General features: G+C 35.9%; 1 protein-coding gene across 1 annotated transcript in view; it reads right to left on the bottom strand.

Moving 5' to 3' along the window:
- LOC150089731 (uncharacterized) overlaps nt 1-20374 on the bottom strand; it is a 48200-nt gene extending 27826 nt beyond the window's left edge. Inside the window, exon 1 of the mRNA XM_090389628.1 lies at nt 20233-20374. Coding sequence (XP_090245754.1) covers nt 20233-20289 — 57 coding nt within the window. The 5' untranslated portion in view covers nt 20290-20374. The remainder of the gene's footprint in view (nt 1-20232) is intronic.
- Between the last annotated feature and the right edge of the window lie 2991 nt (nt 20375-23365).

The raw sequence follows: 23365 nt of genomic DNA, 5'->3' as shown, positions 1-23365 counted from the left end.
TGGTTTGCCATCTGTTTTTGTAATTGTTTATATAGTTTTCTCTCCGATCACACGCTGAGGGTGATGGTAGATGGCTCTGTCTTCTAACTACCTCACTAATACCGGTGTCCCCCAAGGTTCGGTTCTTTTCCTCTTGTATATTTATGACCTTCTTCCATTGACTGGAAATCCTATCCATAGTTTTGCTGATGACAGCACATTGCATTCCACATTCCATTTTGAGAAACCCTGCCCTGCTCAATCAGCTTTAACTTCTTGAAAATCTGCTATCATACCAATTCCTTAAATGCCGATCTTAAATGCAATTCTGCAGTGGGGCAAAGACAACTTAGTTGATTTCGATTCTTCTAAAACTCAGTCTTGTCTTATATCTCACAAAAAGGATTCTTCTGCTCCTATGTTTATCTTTGGTGACACTTTGATTCATAGGTAAAATTATCTCTTTTGACGATTACCCTGAACTTCAAATCTCTCTTGGCACAAGCACATTACAAATATTGCTCCACTGCATCTAAAAATTTTGGTTTTTCTCTTTTGCTCTCTGCACTACTTTTCTTCCAAACTGTTCACTCTGTAAAATCGCAAATCCGCCCTACCATTAGCATTAGTAGAGGCATTTGATGCAAGAAAGCAAGCTTACGCAGCATCAGCCAAAAAAAAAATAAAAATAATAAAAATAAAATAACCACTTCCACTTCACGCCTCTGTTGTTCGAAATACCTGTCCAGCTGAGCCTTAAACTTATTTAGGCTATCAACTTCCACGACAAGGGATGGAAGTCTGTTCCACCAACCAACCACCCACTGGCTAAAGGCAAATTTCTGCACCTATCCTACATATATCTTTCCTCAATTTGAATTTATGCCCTCTCAGGTGATTATTCTGAGCACGAGGAAGAATCCCATCAGCATTGAGCATGCTCACACGATTCAAGACTTTATACACCTCTATCAGATCACCTCCCTGGTGCCTAGTCTCTAGAGACTAATTTGCAAAAACTTAAGCCTTTCTTCATAAGGGCACCCCTTTGTTCCATTCACTAATCTTGTTGCCCTTCTCTGTACTCGTTCCAGCAGTTCTACATCCTTCTTGAAATGAGGCCTCCAGGCCTGTATACAGTACTCAAGGTGTGGCCTGACCATTGCATTATACAAGGTAATAGCCTCCTTATCCCTGCTAGAAAAATTCCTATATATCATTGACAATACACCATGAGCTACTCTTGCAGCCCATCTGCACTGCTCAGAGAACTTCATAACTGCCTGCACAACCAACCCCAGGTCCCTTTCATTCTCTACCACTGTCAGTGTAGTACCACAGAGATGATACGTTGCTCTGGGGTTGCTGTTTCCCCATATGTAGTACTTTACATTTGTCAATGTTAAACTTCATTTGCCACCTCTCAGCTCATCCTTTCCAGATCCTGTTGCAGCAGCATAGTGTCAGTAGTGTCCTTGACAACCCTGCCAACCTTCATATCGTCTGCAAACTTGGACATTAAGCTTGATATACGATCATCAATATCATTTATAAATAAAGAAAATAATAATGGACCCAATACTGAACCCTGAGGGACTCCACTAATAACATTGGTCCACGATGAGCAGTGTCCATTGATTACCACTCTGTCTTCTCCCCCTCAACCACCCCTTTATCCATAGCAGCAATTTGCCTCCAATGCCACACTGCTTCAATTTGTGCAGCAGTCTTCCATGTGCAACAGTATCAAAAGCCTTTCTAAGATCCAAGTATATAATATCAAAGTTATTCCCTGCATCCAGTTCTTTTGTGACTGAATCATAGTATCCAATCAAATTGGTCACGCAAGACTTCCCCCTTTACAAAACCATGCTGTGTCCAAGCTATAACTGAAGTCTTGTCAATATGATCCTGCAGTGCTTCTTTAACCAGTGCCTCCATTAATTATCCGGGAACAAAAGTTAAACTAACAGGTCTGTAATTACTTGTGTCAGCCTTTGATCCTCCTTTGTGATTTGGGGTCACATTTGCACTTCTCCAGTCTATGGGTACCTCCCCCGAGTTCAAAGAAGCTCTCATAATTATGGCTAAGGGTTTGCTTACTTCCTTTGCTGCCTCCTTTAATATAACTGGATAGATCCCATCCACCCCAGGTACCTTTCTTGTGTTTATCTTCAACAATTTCTCCTCCACTTTACTCTCAGTTATTACAAGGTTCTCTAGCGTACTGCCAGAGTTCAATACACCTCTGGCATTCCACTCGCTGAATAACTCCTTATGTGTGAATGTCGATGCAAAATATTCATTTAGTTTGTTAGCTACCTGAGCAGGATCATCGACAGTTGACCCATCGATATCAAGTGAACCAATCTGATTCATCCCCTTCCTTCTAGAGTTTACATAAGTAAAGAACTCTTTGCTGTTTTTCTTTGCATCCCTTGCCAAAGATTTCTTGTAATCTGCCTTCGCCTGCCTAACCTCCTTTGTAACTTGGTTACAGATCAACTTGTATCTATCATAGGCTTCTGTGTCACATGTTAATTTGTATGTATCCCATGCATTTTTCTTCTCTGCCATATGTCTCATTAGTTCATCTGACATCCATTTAGGCCTAAAACTTGAACATTATTTTTTGGTTGGTATGTAAAGCCTAGTAGCTTCCAAAATAAGTTCTTTGAATGCTTCCCATTTTGAATTTGCTATTGATAACATCATCTGCTGGCCCCACTGTATAGAATTTAAATATTGTCTCAGTCCATCGTAGTCACCTTTATGAAAGCAATAACCCTTCCCTTGACTCCTAATGGTAGTTACCTCTTTGAGTAAATCCCACTTCAGCACACTGTGATCACTGCCACCTAGTGATTCATTTATCTGCAGATTCTTAATGCATGAAGAATCACTACTGATAAGCAAATCAAGAGTATTACTCCCTCTATTTGCCTCCCGAACATGCTGAATTAGAAAACAATCATCCAATAAATCCACAAAAGCCCTGCTAGTGTGTGAGTGACAAACCCACAAATTCCAGTTAATATCTGGGAAATTAAAATCTCCCATTCTAAGACTCTCTGATTTACTGGCCCACTCTATTTCCCTATACAGTTTCTTATTATACTCATCAGAGTCATTAGGCCTATAGCACACTCCTACTCCCAATTTTGATCTCCCAATGCTTATGTCACACCAAACTGACTCAACACTGCACTGTCCAGCAATGTCCACTGGCTTCACTTCCTTGGATTTTATGTATTTCTTAACTAATAGCATAACCCCTCCTCCCTTCCTATCCAGTCTATCCTTTCTGTAGACGTTGTACTCCCCAAATTCCAGTTCTGCATTCCTTATATCTGAGTGACACCACATCTCTGATATCCCAACAATATCTGCCTTTGATGTTTTGAGCAATACCTCAAATTCATCAAATTTATTTACTAAACTCCTAGCATTGGTGTACACACAAGTATACATGCACCTGTTCTTTTTCTTAGCTACCCTAACACAACCCATGTGTTTACTTGTACCCCAACGATTCCCAGCAGTCTCTAAAATATCCTGCATCTTATTTTCCAGGCTGCTGCTCATTCCAATAGAAGCAGTGCAAGAATCACTTTCACCTCTGCCAGTGGCTACTGTTAATCTATTAGTCCTTGTATCCCCCTAATCTAGCAGCTTTCCGATCCACCTAACACTGCCTCGATAGCATCAGCAAACAATTTTGCACTCTTTCTATTTAAGTGTATTCCATCCCTGTAGAAGCAGTCTCTCCTGTTAACAAGTACAGACCAGGCTGAAAAAAATTCTACCCCTTGAGCCTTGCACAATCTTTCCAGGGCCGAATTGATCGACAGGACTCTCATCATATAAAATATTGTTCCCACATCTGTGGTGGTGCCCCCAAAATCTCTCAGGCTTCTAGATTCCATTCAGAAGAGGGCAGTTAGGTTAATTAATGATTCATCTCTAACAGTCTCTCCACTCGCTGTCTCAAACACGTACTGTTTCTGCTGCATGCCTCTTCTACACATATTTCCATGGGCACTATTCTTCTGAACTGGCTTCTATAATTCCCGCTCTCTCTTTCAAAACAGTCCGAACACATGCTGCCACCAGCCAACATCCATTTACTGTCCAACTTCAAACTCACAGAACCAACTTTTCACCTTCCTCGTTTATTCATTCAACTGCCATTTTCTGGAACAACCTTCCTTCACACGTATTTCCTGAAAATTAGTCTACAGAAGATCAAGTCCAATGTCAACAAATATCTTCTTTCGTCTTCTTAACCTCCAACCCAAGCACGGTACTTAGTACTATAGGTTCTAATACCTCTTGTGTTTTGGGGTTTACATTAAAAAATAAAAATAAGTCATATCCCCTGGAATATAAATCCAAACTGGAGATGCATAATATTCTGCCTACAGTTACCCTGAAAATACAAGCCAGTAAAAAAAAAAAAAAAATGATAATAAATAAAAAAATAAAAATAATTTTTTTCTTTTTTCGCTGCTCAGCAAGACCAGACGTTGACATTAGAAAGAAAGACATCTGTCTCCACTTATTAAAGACCAATCTTGCAAGACATTAAAATAACTTCTATTTGCGAGATATAATGTTTCATTTCCAGGACCTAACTCGACAATAGTATTTCTTAAATTTTGTCTGTACTGCTCATAAATAATGCAATCATACAGCAGAAAAACGGGTCAGGTTTTAACCCAAAATAATGCAGCTTATAATTAAAAGATCCATGTCCTGTCATAAAATACAGGGTTCCCATTTCTGGAAACAACCAGCTGTTTTTTTTTCTTATCTCAAAGTTAACATCTGGCAGAAACAAACAGGTAACCTGATCAGCCTCACTACGGCACCATCTGGCCTGCCAATGATCCATCAAAGCAATCATTATCAATTTCTTAACCTTAGACTTAGTTATATCTAAATTATTAGTATTAGCCATAAAAATAAGTTCAAACCCCCTTTTTTAAAAAGTAACAAAAAACCTCTAAGTAGCATAGAGATCTATGCTGCTTACAGAGTGGGTAGTTTACTATTATCGATCACAGGACATGGATAAAATTGCTGGAATGTAAACTAAAACGACTGAAAGTGGAAGGGAACAAATACTTATTGCAGGTAAACAATTTTAAATTTATCAAAGAAATAAAAATTAAAAAGTGGGGAAGTCTTCAGAATTCAGTACTTTAATCATCAACAGACAATGAATTTTATGCATTATTGATAATATGTAAATTCATAATCCACTGATTATTGAAGTAGAAGTTATATTCTAGATATGTATCTGGGCTATATTTCTACATAATTTAACTTTGACACAATAATAGTACACAACTGCCATACCTAACCAATTTGTGTAACAAAAACTTATGTAAATTATAATACACTGAAAACTAAAATCATATAAAATACAAAAGATCCTCAATTATGAAATTTCAGTATGTCAATTTTTCTACTTTATGAGGGACTTCTAATTGGAATTCCATTTATGCAATCAAAACAGCCTTCAGTTAAGTACATACTAAGTGACAGATGGGTAGCTGTTGTCAAGTCTTGTGAAATAAGTTGCTGATCTTCATTCATTTCATGTTACTATTGCAGTGGCTTTGGTTCTATGCAGATCTGCATTACATCACTTCTGCAGATTCTTATATGATTTGGTGTTTTTCCCTTCCCATTTTAATCCAGTAATATGGCTTACAAGCATCATGCATTATCTTCTCCTAGCCTTTATCCACTCATCAAGAGGAATAGAACAACCATAACACTGGAAGTGATAATCTGAAATATTTAATTGTGCTGAGGCAGAAGAGATCATCTGTGCTTGGTTATTCCTATAGCTTGAGCAAGTTCAAAATTTGTAATATTAAGAACACATACAAGGTGATGTTAAGCATGCAATACCGCTTTCTGCCAAAATGACAACTGTGAGAAATCCTGTGATCAGAAATGCTCACAATATACATATAGTATAAAAACAAGAGAAGCAGGCCCAGCAACACTGAAATTCTAGAGAACTGTACTGCTAACTCGGAACTTTTTAATGGTAGTAAGGGCTGGCTTGATGAAGAACATTGATGAATTTATTCATCGAGCCAGACCTTATCAGCAATTCATCAATAACAGACCCTCTGAAAGTGGGGAAGCAGGAAATGTGGTTTACAAGAGAAGGTTGCACCAGGATTCAATCAAAAGACAGGCTACTCTCCTTCTGTGTCAATACAGGTTTATTCTAAGCTACAACCACTGCTAGTTAACCACTTTCCTCAAACCCATGCATGCACTAAATCAAAAACTGTAGTGCTCAAACGTAAGCTTGACTATAACAGGCCTCATAATTGTGAAAGTGGATGGAAAAAAAAACTTTCCCTTATTAGAACCACTAAAAATTGGGGAATGATTATAGGTTTTGCTGATTACATTCAAAATCATGCCCAAAAGGTTAAGAAATTTACATTCACACAATTGCTACTCAGGATAACACAACAAGATTGGGGCCTCAACATCAACACACTTTACTTGATCACATCATTAATTATCCCCACTGTTACCCTTGCAGCTAGCTTGTGGTTTATGCATACCCGGTTTCTTAATGTTCAATCATATCTGTGCCCCATTCAAGGTTATATTTTGGCTTTGTTACATATTTGTTCCACTGTGTCTACTCTTGTTCTATAAACCATTACTGATAATCTTAGCACTAGGCCCCATCTCATTTTCAGAAAATCTTATTATATCAGGCATGGAATACCTTTTCAGTTTCCAAGATATCACCAATGATCTAAACTTGAGAAACCAGGTGCTGAAGCATTTTAATTAATTGTTCAATGATAAGCCAGATGGGCTAATTGATAAACACTAGAAAATTTATACCTAATGTTTACATGGTACACAAAATATATCAGAAAATCATCCAGGACTACACTTTTATCATCTTAACAGGGCACTGTTTCCTAAAAGCTAAGCTATATTAGTTTAAACTATGAAATTCAATATCATGCTATGCAGTGAATCTGAAGAATCCACTCACATATTGTTTGATTGCTCTGTGTGTGTACTGATCTTCAACAGCCATTTATGTCTTCCACTGAAAATTCTTCTCTAGAAACAGAACTGCTTTTTTCTCAACAAAATTTGCACACAGGTACCTGAACTTTCCTTGCCATCAACCTTCAGTGATAGATATTTCTTACTCTACAACTTACAAATATTCTCCTGGCTGTTAAGAACACTTGGCATTTATAACCGGCTTTTTCCAACTGCTCCAATTCTCCAAAGGATCAAGAAGACAAATAATTGGTCCCGGTTCTTCACCACCTCAATTCTTTTAATCTAAAGTTTATGAGATCCTCCTCAACCTGCATGCTGCTAACACATTGGTGTAAGTGTACTGCCAACAAACACTGGGAGATGAGATTTCTCTTTTGCCAGTAACTTTGAATATTTAGCCCTCTCTTCGTTGTTCTTGTCATTATGGGATTGACTCCATTCCCTCAGGAAGAAGTGAATAACTCAGAAGACCTGACCATGGGAGACACTGTCAGATGTCTGAGGACTGGTTTACTAATCATTTTGCCATTAAGGCTCAGTGGTACTGCTAACCTTACATTCAAAGTGCAGCTCATTCTGGATAATGCCCGTAGACACTGAAAGCAACTCAATAACATCAACTCCAATATCAGTGCCGTGTAACTATCCTTAATATAACTTTAGTGGTCAGGTTATTGGAACATTAGGGGAGAATTACTTTCCAGCTTCTGGATGGAAGTTAGGAGGTACTGCTGTGATACCTTGTTAATACCATCCCTCACATTTTACAATGCAAGGGATGGTATAACAATATTGTGGAAGCATGGGACAAAGTGAAATTATCTATCATAAACTGTGTTTGTAAAGTCATTTTTATATGCATATAAGCAGAAATACATGTGCATACATAATTTTAGAAATTATGCCTGCTTAATGTATTTATAAACTTAAATGGAAGTGACTAACAGTATCTAATACATAGCTATCTGTCTGACTGCTTATTCTTGCTTGTGGGATATTTTGGAATGGGAAGTGAGGTATATGGACACACAACAGTCACCTATTCCGACACTGGAAAGCCTTGCAGGCACAACTGCTGCACATTCCTATCTACGACTCTACACATTTCCACAATTCAGCGGAGCCAATGCCTAGGTGAATAGAGGCTGTTATCCATGCAAATGGTGGTCCAAAATCGTATTAGGTACATGGTCAACAATTCAGCAATCACTTAGCATACATGTTTTTGAATTTTGTGCATTTAATTGTTTTATAAATTTAAGGAGTAAAGGGACTAACAGTTTCATGTTTATAATGGCTTTTTCATTTTTTCCAGAACTAATGTTTTGCTTAACTAAAAGTAACAGGTAAAAAAAGCATTTTTTAAATCTTTTTTATTATAAATAAACAAATAAAAATTAATAATGCAATCAATTACTAAAAATGCCAAACCCTAGTGCTCCAAACAGAATTAAGATTTTTTTTTCCAAAATTAAAAAAGCAAGACACCTGTCAAGTATAATGTGACCATTTTTATGCTGGGTTAAATGCAATAATTGCACTGATAATTGGTCTGAAATTCTTCTTTTCAGTTGGGGAACACCCTAATATTCCTGATTTAATGAATTATTCCTTATATGTAGTTTATTTATTCATGAGTTTTCAGGAATGCAACCAAGGCATTAAGTCCCATCCCCTATTTTAGAGATACAACTGAAGTAACATTTGTTACTAGGTTAATAATGGCCATATTGTTACAGTGCCAAAACTATCCAGAATTTCTAGCAGTCCTGACTTCTGTCCCACTTCCCCATAAACCATAGAAATATCCTGAAATTATGCCAAAATAGTAACAATAAAAAATCAAGTCAATGCACAACACAAAAAAATACTCAGAAAGAACGCACTATGCATATATTTATATAATATCGGTGTAGATAGACCATAGATAACTCTGTGGGAGGCATCACTACCTTGAATAAGTAACGCTTCACTAATAGAGACTATTGTTACTTATTCTCAATGAGTACCACCACCAAGACCACCGTTTCAAAGCTATTGGTCTATCATCGGTGGGTGGGCAGGTACCCTAGTATTGCAGACATAACCCAGTTGTGAAGATAATCACACAATATGAGAGATGCCAAAATGTTTATATGATAATATTTAAAAATAACTAAATGCACAAGGCACAATACGTTAAGAGTAAGTTTAATATCTAAATAATATCAGTGTAGATACACCATAGATAACTCTTAAGAAACTACGATGGTAGTGTGGGAGGCATCATTTGCTCTGTATCTCACATTGTGCTCTTCCTACACAACATTTCCATGGTATTGCACTACCTTGAATAAGTAACACTTCACTAATAGAGAAGACTATTGTTACTTATTCTGAGTGAGTACCACTACCCAGATGGTACCATTTCAAAGCTATTCGCCTATCATCGATAGATGGTGATAGGAGAGGGAAAACGATGCCTCCCAGACTACCATCGTAGTTTCTTAAGAGTTATCTATGGTGTATCTACACCGATATTATTTAGATATTAAACTTACTCTTAACGTTTGTGCCTTGTGCATTTGGTTATTTTTAAATATTATCATATAAACCTTTTGGCATTTCTCATATTGTGTGATTATCTTCACAACTGGGTTATCATGTCTGCAATACCAGGGTACCTGCCCACCCACAGATGATAGGCCAATAGCCTTGATACGGTCACCAGGAGAGCCTGATATTCACGGAGTTTCCGAGAATAGGTAACAACAATTTTCTCTAATGGGGAAGCGTTGCCTATTCGAGGAATTTGAGCTTTTGAGCAGCGTGAGTTGAAGGAGTAACTGTCCCTTTCTTCCTTCTACGGCATTTCCTTCCTCTACCTCTCCTACATCTTTTTTGCTTTCCTAAGTCTAATAGGGATGGTATGAGGATAACAGAGATCTTTATCCCATACCATATTTCAAACAGTGCCGTCTGGGTGGTGGTACTCAACTGAGAATAAGTAACAAGTCTTCTCTATTAAACCGATAATAAAATTAATTTTCCAAACCTCACTATATACAAAATAAGTAAATTTTTTTTTTTAGGAGCATTAGCAACTAAGGCCACATTGCTCCTGGATATGCAGTGGTCATTCCCTGACCTTTCCGCATCCTCCGTATTTGGTGGTGACGGGCTCGAACCCTGGTCTAATCAAGAAGCGTGTGCTACGCACTGCTGCTCCTTCCCACCTGGCTACGGAGGCGCCGTAATAAGTACATCTTCAGGCACCAAAATATACAGAAAGAACCCACATACAGGTAAATTCTTACATTACCACTCACACCACCCTCTATACATCAAAAAAGCAGTTTTATACAACCAGATATACAATGCTGTAAAATATAGTCGCACACAAACAGACCTATCTGTAGAATTGCAATACCTCACCAAAAAATTCATCGACAGAAAATATCCATTACAACTAATAAAAGAAACCATCACCCAAGTTCATAATAACACTAATAACCCAAGCAAAATTAATAACCACGTGAATAAGAATAAGACACATAAACCCCTTATCGCGCTCCCATATCATCAACAATATGCTAGAAGACTTCAACAAATTTTTAAGAATACAGATATCAAATTAATATTCACATCTTATAACAAATTAAGTTCCAAATTCAATTCATGCAAGACAACACACGAATATGGGACACAAGGTCATAACATTATATATTTGATCAGATGCCAATCAGATTGCCAAGCATGTTACATAGGCAGTACAACACAACAGCAAAATTCGGGACATCAAAAATTTCCAAACACGCTTGCATACTACCACTTTAACAGCTTCAAATCTAATTTAGCAAGTACAGAACTAACACAACATGTCCAATTTTATAATCATAACCTACTCATCGATTCAGCCATCACAGCAGTCAAATTAAATTCCAGCTATAAAATCCTTCAAAACGAAGCCCTCGTCATTGAGTGGTTTAAGCACCATACATCACTCAACATATTAAACAAAAAGATTCCCGCCAACTTCTCCCCCATTTGGAATTTAGCACGTATTAAGTTTCCACATGCACTAAAATACATTTCGGGAACCCAACCCGTATATAACACACTCGCATGCTCCCCCCCCCACTATAGCTAACTGAGGACGATTTCGAAAGTCGCTCGTGCACGGCTATTAGCTTTTATCTTTCTTCATTTAATTTATTTTAATTTAATTAGGCAACCATAGAATGGAAGGTGCACTTTCCTTTCTTAGCACATTTTTACATAATACTTGTTAATGTATAATACAATGAATTGTAATTAAATTATAATCAGGATAATTTTCACAAATTTTATCCTGAATTTTCTTTAATGCTCCAACATTTTTACCTGTCAAACTTGGTGCTCTGTCAGTTGTTACGCTTACCATTTTGTTCCATTGTAAATTATATCTTGTTAAGCATTTTTCAACTTTTTCAAATATATCAGCTCCTGTTGTTTGGTCTTTAAAAGATTCCACTGAAAGAAGCGCTTCAATAATTTCAAAATTAGAGGTACATCCACGTATGAAAATTAATAACTGCACAGTATTCTTTTGGTCGTTACTTTCGTCGAGAGCTATTGAGTACCATGTTATGGATTCTAATACTGATAATAATTGCTCATTCAAATTTGTATCGATACATTCAATTCTTCTTACTACAGTTCGCCGAGATAAACTTATATTCTCAAATTTGTGTTTAATGTCAGGACAATTCCACAAGCTTGTCATACATTCTTTAATATAGTCTCCATCACAAAAAGGCATCACAAAATTGCTTTTTGCAATTATATGAGAAATAACAAAACTTGCCTCTACAGTAGCTTCTTGTTCCTTAGTTAGCTGCGTAAAGACATTTTGTTGTCTAGATAAACTTTGAATCAATCCATCAGCAGTTTTCTTTCTTTCTCACTTCGAGAGTTAAATTGGCACCATATTCGGAAGTGAAATGTCTTTTAATATTGTACTCTTTCAACACTCTCCCGGCAGATGAGACAAACAGTCTCATTATTTATGTTAGCAAAAAAATATTTTGTGTTCCACTCTTCATTGAAGACACGATGCTCTTGTTGAATTTTTCGTTTTTTATTCATTTTTTAAAAGGGTGTAAATATTATTTTTATCACTACTGGCACCAAGATGATAATCAAAGATAATGCAAAAAAACTAACTGCGGGATGACCGTCAGAGAAAACAGATTGGAACTGCAGCCAGTTAGTAGTCCCATCCTATTACTCCACCACTGCAGCAAAGCCGTTGTAGTCTATCACTGGTTGTCTGTTACCGTAGTTTCGCACGGTTAGTTTATAATCGCAAATTATACTGTTACAAAAGCACCCGTTGGCTCGCTCCGGTTCACGCACAATTTCAAATTCTATCTCAATTTCAACAATACAGAGATGATAAAACAATTTACAAGTCGATAAATTCTATAATGTATTACATATACAAATTTAGTTTTCAAAAAGGCATCGCAAAAGGCATAAAATAAGTAAACTTTTTTCGAAAATACAATTAAAGCTCGCGGGCTGCACAAAAAAATGTGTGGTGGCCCGCGGGCCATAGTTTGCCCGGGCCTGTTCTAGAGTTTACATAAGTTTCTTTACTTATGTAAACTTTTATGTAAAATATATATATATATTTTTTACTCTTTGCTGTTTTTCTTTGCATCCTTTGCCAAAGATTTTGCGTAATCTGCCGTTGCCCATGTAGTGTCCTTATTGACGATTACAGACCAGCTTATATCTACCATAGGAATGTGTCTTCCAATAATTTATATGCGGGCCATTCATTTTACTTCTCTACAACGAGTCTCATTAGGTCATCTGACCTCCATTTAGGCTTAAAGCTTGAACAGTATATCTTAGTTGGCATGAAAAGCCTAGTAGCTTCCAAGACTACTTCCTTGCATGCTTCCCATTTAGAATTTGCTGTTGGTAACATCATCAGTTGGTCCCACTGTATAGAATTTAAAAAACTGAGACCACTGTAGTCACCTTTACAAAAGTAAACATTTTGTATCTGCATAATTTCATAAATTTTCTGAAAAATTTCTTTTATTGCAAATAGTTTTTTAACTATTCATTTAAGGCTGCATAAATTTCTATATAATTCCTTTTCTTGCAAACAGTTGAGTGATGCTTTAGCTTAACTATTTCAGGTTATCTATCTCTAAAGAGTTCCCCTGTATTTAAATGAAAGAAAATTTAACCCTAATAAAAAAATTTCCTTTAAACGGAATTCCTAATTTAACCTGAAATGGTTTCTTTCATGTTTTATTTTGTATTTTTACCTATGGGCATGTCCTGTATCGCCATAGAGAAACATGGCAGAGATGAATTGACGTTCCAGGTGTTGCCATTCATCAGACACCATACTACTATGGTGTCTGATGAATAACCTCACTCTGGTGGATGGATTTTCATAAAATTTTATATTTAGCTCTTTTAAAAAGGTTTTGTATGACTATTGGCAAATGATACACGGAATCAACCTTATATATAAGCAGAAAGGAAAAAACCTTATATAAATATCATCTGCCCACCCCAACCAGGGGGGTTTAACTGTTCCAGCAATCAAATGCCCCCAGCTGAAGTAAATTTACACATGTCTATCCTGTCACCAACCTTCAATTCAAATTTGTGCCCCCTTCTGTGTTTGTTGTCTGAGTTAGAATAAGGATGCTATCAACATTTTACTTAATCTATTCAGAGTTTTATACACCTATATCCTCCTCCAGGTTGTCCAAATTTAGAAGTCCTCTTCTAACTTTGATAATGCATTTAAAACTTGCAATTAGACCTCAGTGTAATTGCTTAATGTTTGAAGTACTGTTGAGGGAAAAAATTTCACTGCAGTTAACACAAAGAGAACAATATATATGCTGTACAATTGCCACTGCAACTGTAGCCATTTGACAAATCAGCCTATGACATGTTTCTCAGACATATCCATAAAAGTATGAGTACAGACCAGTGAATCAGTGTAAATTTCAGATCCCATCACTGGCACTGCAAGCAACATTGGCAATTATTGGAATGTATCAAAGCAGTTTTCAAACATGAATAGAACCCAAAATCACAATGTCTGCCAATTTAGATGAATTCATGGCAGGAACATTACGGAGGAAACTCATGAAGCAGCCTGGAATAATTCATATGATCATTTCAATCACAAATTTCCTTTAATACATTTCACAAAAAAATAAAATAAACAAATAAATAAATAATAAATAAGAATAAAGGATAAATAAGAATAAATAACTTCTTTAACCTGGTAGTGATCGTGTAGAATCTGACGGGTGCCTTGGGAGAGAGAGAGAAAAAAAAAAAAAAGGCAGTTCAAACTTAATGACTGAAATGTTTTCTACCTTCCTAAATATAGGTACAGTTTTTGGTATTTTGCCATTTTTACAGAATAATTATGTGAGAGTACTAGGCAGGTACAAAACAACCCTTTTACCATTGTTTGTATATTGTAGGACCTCTCAGGTACTACTCTCTGATATTTGATCTTCCAGTTTAAAAGACCATTAAGTGCATGAAATTTAAAACATGCAGATTATTTCTGCTTTTCACATAAAATACTAAAAAATTGAAAAAAAAAAAAAAAAAAAACATTTATACTATTAGTTACTCTAATTTTCAGTTTAATTTAATATTACACATTGGTTCCTGCAGAAATGTGAAGAGAACATTGAGTATCGTGTTATTGTTTTTAGTCTATAAAAACAATAATAAATCTCAAAATACAACCAAGGATATGTATAGTAAAGTATTCGTAGTAAGTATATTTATAGCAATGCATATGGTAAATAATATTTGCCATAGTGTAAAGAAGCCACAAAAAAAAAAAAAAAAAAACGAACCAAGTAAATAAGAAAATACAAATTACACGCTTCCCGCTTCTCTCCTCACACGGGTAACTATCCAGTTGATCACTGAATTTATTCAAACTGTCAGCCTCAACTACTGGGAAGAACAACTTGTTCCAACAATCAATGATTCACTTGCTAAAAGAAAACTTACCATCTAATCTAAACCCATGTAATTTAAATTTATTATCCCTAGTTGTGGAATTCTTTAAAACGAATTAAAGAAAAGAAAATAAAGAAATCTAATAAAATAAAGAAAAGAGAGAAAAAAAAAAAAAGTTTTGAAATTCTTAGGGCTTTATAAACACCTCAATCACGTCACCTCCGAGTTGCCCAGTTGCCAAGCTGTGTAGCCCACATACTGTGAGTCTTTGCTCAATGATCGTCCCTTTGCAGATCTCACCGTTTTGGACTTTGGATCCTTTCAAGAAGCTCAATGAGCATTTTCATATGAGGTCAACATAACTAAACACAGTATTCCAAATGTGATATGCAATCACCTTATATGGTGGGATTATGATTTATCAAATGTTATCTCTACAGGATAACATTTGATAAATCGATAGAATATCACTGGTTTTCCTGGCTGCCTTTTTACACTGTTTGGAAAACTTCATATCTGTCCATATTGTAACTCCCAGATCCCTTTCCTCCTCCACTGTTTTTAATTCAAAAACCAAGTGTATAATTTATTTGGAGGTTGCTGATTCCCCAAGTGTGCAAGACCTTGCATTTAGCAGCATTAAAACATAATGCCACTTCTCTGATCATCTCTGAAGTCTGTTCAAGTCATCCTGAAGAAGCACTGCTTGGCACTGTTCGTTAATGACTGCCAATCTTTACATCATCCTCAAATTTTGACATCATGCCTTCTATTCCTTTGTCGATGTCATTTATGCAAATGAGAAAACCATGATTTAAGAACTGACCCTTGAGGGACCCCACTCTTGATGTTACACCAATTTGAAAAATATCCATTAATCCCAACCCTCTGTCTTGCAGTCACCCAGCAATCTATCTTTGAATCTTACCAGTAATTCAAACCTGATCAAGTTTATACATTAATCTCTCATGAGGGACAGAGTCAAATGCTTTGCTAAAATCCAAATAAACTGTCAAAACTGTTCCCTAAATCTAGCTCATGAGTAAATGCGTGAAAACAGCCTACTGGGTTAGTTAAGCATGATTTTCCTTTAACAAAGCTATGTTGTGTACCCTTCAGAATGCCATTGTCCCTGGATTGCAATCTTAATCATTGCCTATAACATTTTTTCCACCACTAACCAATCTGTAGTTACCAACTTTACTCTTAGAACTGCTTTTATGTATTAGCAATATGTTGCCACTTCTCCAATTCAAAGGAACCTTCCCAGAGTCCAAAGATTAACTTCAATGGCTTAATATACTCTCTCATTTAGCTACTCTCAAAACTACAGGGTATATATGCCATCAAGTCTGGGAGCTTAACTTGCCTTTATGCTTAAGTTTTTCTAATAAATAAACAATGATCTGTAATTACAACAACTAATTTCATATAGCTCAGCCTCTTCTCAACATAAAGCGTCTTTCACCAGTGAAGACCAATGCAAAGTACCTATTCAATTCATTTGCAACACCAGCTGTCTATCTTTGAATCTTACTTTGGATCTAAGACTGTCTATCTTTGGATCTAAGACTTTTCCACGTCCAGTACACACAGGACAATCTGATTAGCTTTCATTGTGCTCAAATATATGAAAAATTCCTTCTCCCCATTCTTTGCTCTCTTAGTCAGTGCTTTCTCACATGCGGCCTTGACCTCCCTGGCCTATAGTATGGAACTGGCTGGTATATTGACCAGCCAGTTCCAGTTATCCATTTCAGCATCCCTAAATTGTAGTAAGATATATGTTATGAGTAACACAAAACCCTGTATATATAAAAATTGTATACAAATGACTGATATATTAGTGGAGGTAAAAATAGTTCATATGCATTATCTGGAGCAATTGGACGACTAAAAGTGAACCATGATGCTCTTTCATGAGAAGGTGCTTGGTTTTGATTGGTAGGTCATTACTTTTCATCTCTGTACATATACTTTGCGTCTTGCACTTTTATCATGTGACTTTCAATAATGTACAGCCACAAGTGTGAATTTGATGGCGTCAGAATACTGGTGTTTTCAATGTGTTCAAAAAAAAATGCCAGGACCAGTGAGATGTTTTTTTTTTTTTTTTTTTTTTTCCCAGGTTTTTGTTTTTGTTTTTAGCAGTAATTGTACGAGTTGAAAGCAAAGTCATTTCTGTTGACATGCATGAACAATTTTCACTGTTAATGCTCATGAAATCGCAGAGTAGTGTACGGCCACAAGAGCAAATTTAATAGCTTCAGAATACAAGTGTTTTCAGTTTGGATGTTTGGTGAAGTGTACCAGCCAGCATGTGAGGACTCATGATGCAAGTTTCTTTGTTTTCTAGTTGTGTTTTGATGATTTGATTTTTTTCGCAGTAATTGTATGAGTTGTTAGTATCAGGTTCTCTCTTTATAGTAGCGTTATTAAAAAACAGTCACTTCTGTTGATGTGCATGGGAAATTCTCATTGTTAATGTTTGGAAATCATCTAATAATATATGGTCACAAAATCAAGGATTTGGGGACGGAATCCCCCAGAAAAAAAAGCATTTCCGTTGATGTGCATTAGCAATTCTCATTGTTAATGCAAGTGAAATTGTCTAGTAATGTACAGGTGAGAAGAATCTGTGGTTGTATGTTGTGTTAACTTTTGTTAGTTGTTTAACTCTTGTCCCAGCCAGAGCAGAGCCAGCCTTGTAAATGTTTCTCTTCTGTCCTCGCCCGGCTCCTTGTGTTGTGGAGAGATGCTGGAAGGCACCTTCTTTGGTGATCACTCCTCCCAATAAAACAAAGTGGCCAGATCAACAACACAAAAAAAAACAAGCCAACACAGCTCACGGTACCTAAAACAACTCACACTCATCTGGTTTTGCAGCTTTGCATCTTCACAGTGCCACCAAGTGCAGTTTTGTGGGAAACCACTGGCACCACATTACAAAACACTATGTCCACTATATCCTCCTTGACGACAAACAGCAAGTCATGTAGTTTCAGGTTTAGTTGCCCGATCATTCCAGTAAATATATAGATTTACCGGCAAAAATCATGTCAGCCAGTGTAATTTGAGGATCAAATGAAAAGTGGAAATTGCTTGTCAAGTATCAAGGTTGCCTTTCAAAAAAAAAAATACTATTTGCCATTTTATGCAGCAGACTATAGTATGCTATGCTATTTTCATCCCAAAGAATGATGAGACTGCTCTCAAATCATAAATAAAATGATTAAACACTGCACTACTTAAAGTTCTTTTGATATTAATGAAACATGACAATTATGCTTTTTTTTAACTTTAAAAACATAATTACAGTATAAAATAATTTTATATAGTAGCAATATCTTGTTATCCCATATAAATTGCATTTTTAAGCTGAACATCATGAAATATATACAATACTTATGTACACACATGCATACAAAACAATTGTTGAAAAATATTCAATGGCACAAATAATCCTGTTTTTTTTTTTATTGGTGGATTCTGACATTTCACAATTTTTGTTCATATCATACCATGGCTCAAAATTTTTGGTGCACACAATGAAAAGTTGAACACTCTTGTATAAGCATGAATAAATATGCATCTCACATATTCACACCACAAAAAAAAAAAGGCACCATCTCAGTTATAGATAAATTTGTAGATATCTAAAAAATCGTAGTTGTGGGTTTAAGAGATTAAGATTATCCAAGAGACCCAAAGAAGATTCTGCAAACTAGTCTCAAAATTAGGCATCAACATATCTGACTGAGTAGTTAAATAGAACTAATACATCATAACAATTGAAAAGAATCTAGATTCTATTCATTCAATACCATAAAAATGTAATCAATAACAAAAGCGACAGCCAATAAATCAAATGAAATAGGCCAGATGTTACCACCAAAATATGAAGACCTTTTTTCGCATAGTAAAGTAGTGTTGCAAGGTGCCTACAATTACTACTATACACACGGTTAGCAGACACCAACGGTTTAAAAGGAAGGCATCCGAAATTAAACTGAAGGGAAAAAAGAAGGGGTTCAGAAATAAAAGAGACTTACAAAGTAAATTTATTCTTGATTTTTTAAGGAGTCCTTATGTGCTGTAATGTAATAACTAGATCGCATGTATAGCTTAGCTTAATTTTCAGCACTCACCTCATAGTAATCCGCTTAGCTGGTGGAGTTTTACCACATACATAGTGGTTATAGGATTCTAATAACTTACAGGGATTATGGGTTTAAAACTAAATTATGGGCTATAAAAAAATTTTTAAAGGAAAGTGCACATTCCATTCTATGGTTGCCTAATTAAATTAAATTAGATGAAGAAAAATAGAAGCTAATAGAAGCTAATAATAGCTAATAGTCGAGCGACTTTCGAGATTCCTCAAAAGTAAATTTATTTACAGGTTGGAAGACAAGAAAAGCTGCACACAATCAAATTTATTTTAAACACCTGCCGAACAAGGAACGTGTGGGCAAAAAGTCCTTTTGCCGGACTACTAACCTTAAATAGACACTGCCAAAATAAATTAAAATGTAACGGAAACATTTTAATTAAACTTTTAACATAATGAGTTTAGTTAACAAAAAAATATATATATATAATCGAAACAGTAATTTGGTACATAATCAGTTGTAGTCCCCCTAATGAAATACCTAATATGTGAACCAAACTTCTTTAGTTTGCACCAAATTATTTTTCTTTAGTTATTAATCATATATTTTACTTTCCTATTCAGCTTCTATACTTCTAATTGGCTGATTCTGCCTTTAATTTCAGATAATTTAATAAATCTTTTAGGTTCAAAAACTCTTTTCCTTTTTATACCTTATTTTTTCTTACTTTACTTATATTATACACAAAGGTGGAGCAGTACAGAACATGAGTTGCCTCCGCAACTCATGTTCTATACTGGTCCACCTTTGTGTATTTTTGTTATTTTATTCTGAATTCAATCTTTATTTTATATATACTTAAAATGTAAGTATTATATAAACTTAATACTTGAACATAAATCAGTAAGAATTCAAAAGCAGCTAAATATGTCTTATCCGAAAAAATGAAAGGAAGCTATTTCTATACAATCGAACCAAAGCAAGAAAATGCACGTGGATGGGAAAAGTTAGGCTTAAAAAATTATGAAAATTAAGTGCTGGTACAATACCACTTAACACATAAATTACAGCTAATATAACATACCTCAGCAATCTTCTTTTTCTGGGCTACAGTCTGAGTTGCTCCTTTTTTCAAAACCATTATCAATAAATTAATTAAAAAATTAAAACCAGAGTAGACAATTCACCCAAATACACGTACAGCACAAAAGACCAAATGGAACGAACTCCGTACAAAACGAAAGATGAATACAGCGCCACCGGGGAACGTCATATATAAATTATATTGAAACATAGCCATAAAATTTCTGAAACAAACAAATTAACTGATATATATGAGAAAATAGCCGAAAAATCGCTATAGCGAAAAAAAATTGATTGCAGAGAGAAATAATAAATAAATTTTATATAAAATTCGAAGAAAAAAGAAAAATTGTATTCGTGAAATGTCAGGACTTCTAAGAAAACATGAAATGTAAATTTTATTATCTTAAAAAAGAACATATTAATGGGTTGTAATACGATTTTAGAATTCAAGGTTTCATACCCAGTGGAGCAATTATTAGACAAGAGTCCATCTCCTATCAGATTTCGACATTCTTATATCATAACATTCAGGTTATCATAACTCTAGTAATTCCCAATTTAACTGAATTACTGAATTTAATTGGGAATTACTCTAGTAATTCCCAATTTAATTGAGGCTAAATTCACCACTTGACTTTGTACATTCACAATTACCGGAAGATTCCAGCCATTTTAAGTTGACAAATCAATCTAACAAACAGCGAACACAGGGGAGGATTGATCAATACACTTTCCTATTTATGCGCTACACACTGCCAGTTTAATTGGAAGCCTTAAGGTTTCAGAGTAAAGAATTTTCTCAAAAATAAAAAAAATTCAATTTCGATAGTCTCAATTAATATTTAAATCATTAAAACACAAGTAGAAAAAAAAAAAGAAGTCCATGCAGGAATTAAAATAAGACGTATTTGTGACATTAAATGCTAATTGCAAAAAAACGTTGTACAGTTTGTAAATGAACAGACAACTGAATGGGTCTATTTAATAAAAAAAAAAAATAATAATAATAATAATTGGTGTGAATGATTTATGTTGTTCTAATTCCGTGGAATACCGTCGATGACGAGAGGATCTTTTATGAGTATATTTCAATCAGTGGCTCAATTGGTCGGTCTCAGGAATAGGCACAAGATTTTTTCCAAGATCCAAGTGTTTTTCATTCAGCAATCAGGCAATTCGACCAGAGAACACATGAAATTTATACATGCAATATACAAAATTTGCACAAGGTTAGGTAAAATAACTTTCTGAGTGACCTTAATAATAGGTTTTTTTTAGATATAGCTGAAATATGACACTCATTTATTTGAGGATTTCAGAACACTTCTGATTGACATGCAAAATCTGTAGTGAAAATGCATGTCTTTAAGAATGCTGTGTGGCAATGAAGTTAATTTCAGCTTAAGAACTGCAAGAGCAAATGACCGTGAGAAGACTAAAAAGAAAAGGACTCAAAGTACAGGGAGTGCAGTAGCTCAGGTGAGAAATGAAGGGAACTGTTTTCCTATGAATCATATCCGTAGAAATGTGCTACTTGTGCGATGTTTACGGATTACCTGCAGTGAAATATAATTCAACCAAGGCGAATCGTTCTGCTTGTTCCATCTAAAGAATAGGAGAGAATGTGGCCCGAATTCAAGGTTCTGATAGGAGGTTTAAGAATGCGTACAGAACAAAGTAGATGATTTCGAAGGAAATAAAATGGAGATAATCAAACTCTCAGCGGCCCAACCAAACGCCAGATCCCTAACTTATCAATCACGCAACACAGCAGGAATCTCCAAGGCAGAATCGTTGTTCCCATAGGAAGTACACTGATTGGGAAATTTAAGGGAACACGTAGTAGTAGTAGTAGTAGTGGCATGTGATGCAAGAAAGCAAATGTATGAGCTTATGCAGCATCAGCCAAAAAAAAAAAAAAAAAAAAATCACACCATTCCCTCCAAATGCCTGTCCAGTTCCTCCTCAAATTCATTCAACCTATCAACTTCCACAACGACAGATGGAAATTTGTTCCAGCAATTTACCACCCGCTGGCTAAAGGCAAATTTCCGCACATCCAATCTACATCTGTCTTTTCTTAATTTGAATTCATGCCCCCTTAGGTTCGTAATCTGAACAAGTGGAAGGATCCCATCAGAATTCAGCGTGCTGAACCCATTCAAGGCCTTGTACACTTCAATCAGATCACCGCGCAGGTGCCTAGTCTCCAGCCACTGCAATTTGCAGAAATTAAGCCTCTCTTGATAAGAGGATCCCTTCATTCCCTTCACCAATCTTGTCGCCCTTCTCTGTACACGCTCAAGTAAATCTACATCCTTCCTAAAATGAGGCCTCCAGACCTGTACGCAGTACTCAAGGCGTGGCCTGACCATTGCCTTATACAGAGAGATAATCACCTCCTTTTCCCTGCTAGGAAAATTCCTATATATCATTCACAAAACCCCATGATCTGCCCTGGCAGCCTGTCTGCATTGCTCAGAAAACTTCATATCTGCCTGCACAATTACTCCCAGGTCTTTTTCATTTTCTACCACCTTAAGTGTACCACCCAGTTGGTATGTTTCTCTGGGATTACTTCTACCCATATGCAGTACTTTGCATTTGTCAAGGTTAAACTTCAGTTGCACTTCTTAGCCCATCTACCCAAATTATCTAGATCCTGTTGCAGTAGCACACTGCCATTACTGTCATTAACAACTCTGCCAACCTTTGTATCATCTGCAAACTTCGACATTAAGCCTGATATACCTTCATCGATATCATTGATAAATATGTAAAACAACAGTGGACCCAACACCGAACCCTGTGGGACTCCACTAATAACATTAGTCCAAGAAGAGCAGCACCCATTGATTACTACCCTCTGTCTTCTCCCATTTAACCATTCTTTTATCCATTGTAGCAACTTACCCTTAATACCATTCTGCTCCAATTTGTACAATAGTCTTTCATGCACAACAGTGTCAAAAGCTTTCCTGAAATCCAAATATATGATATCAAAATTATTTTTTACATCCAGTTCCTTTGTAACCACATCATAATATCCTATCAAATTTGTCAGACAAGGCTTTCCCTTAACAAACCCATGCTGTGTCTGAATTATTGCTGCAGTCTTGTCTAGATGATCC

The sequence above is a fragment of the Mastigoproctus giganteus genome, chromosome 2, assembly GCF_048544385.1.
Source record: "Mastigoproctus giganteus isolate SK-2022 chromosome 2, ASM4854438v1, whole genome shotgun sequence".
NCBI classification, from domain to species: Eukaryota; Metazoa; Arthropoda; class Arachnida; order Uropygi; family Thelyphonidae; genus Mastigoproctus; species Mastigoproctus giganteus.
The sequence above is the reverse complement of the archived record's forward strand: the minus strand, read 5'-3'. Positions and strand labels throughout refer to the sequence as shown.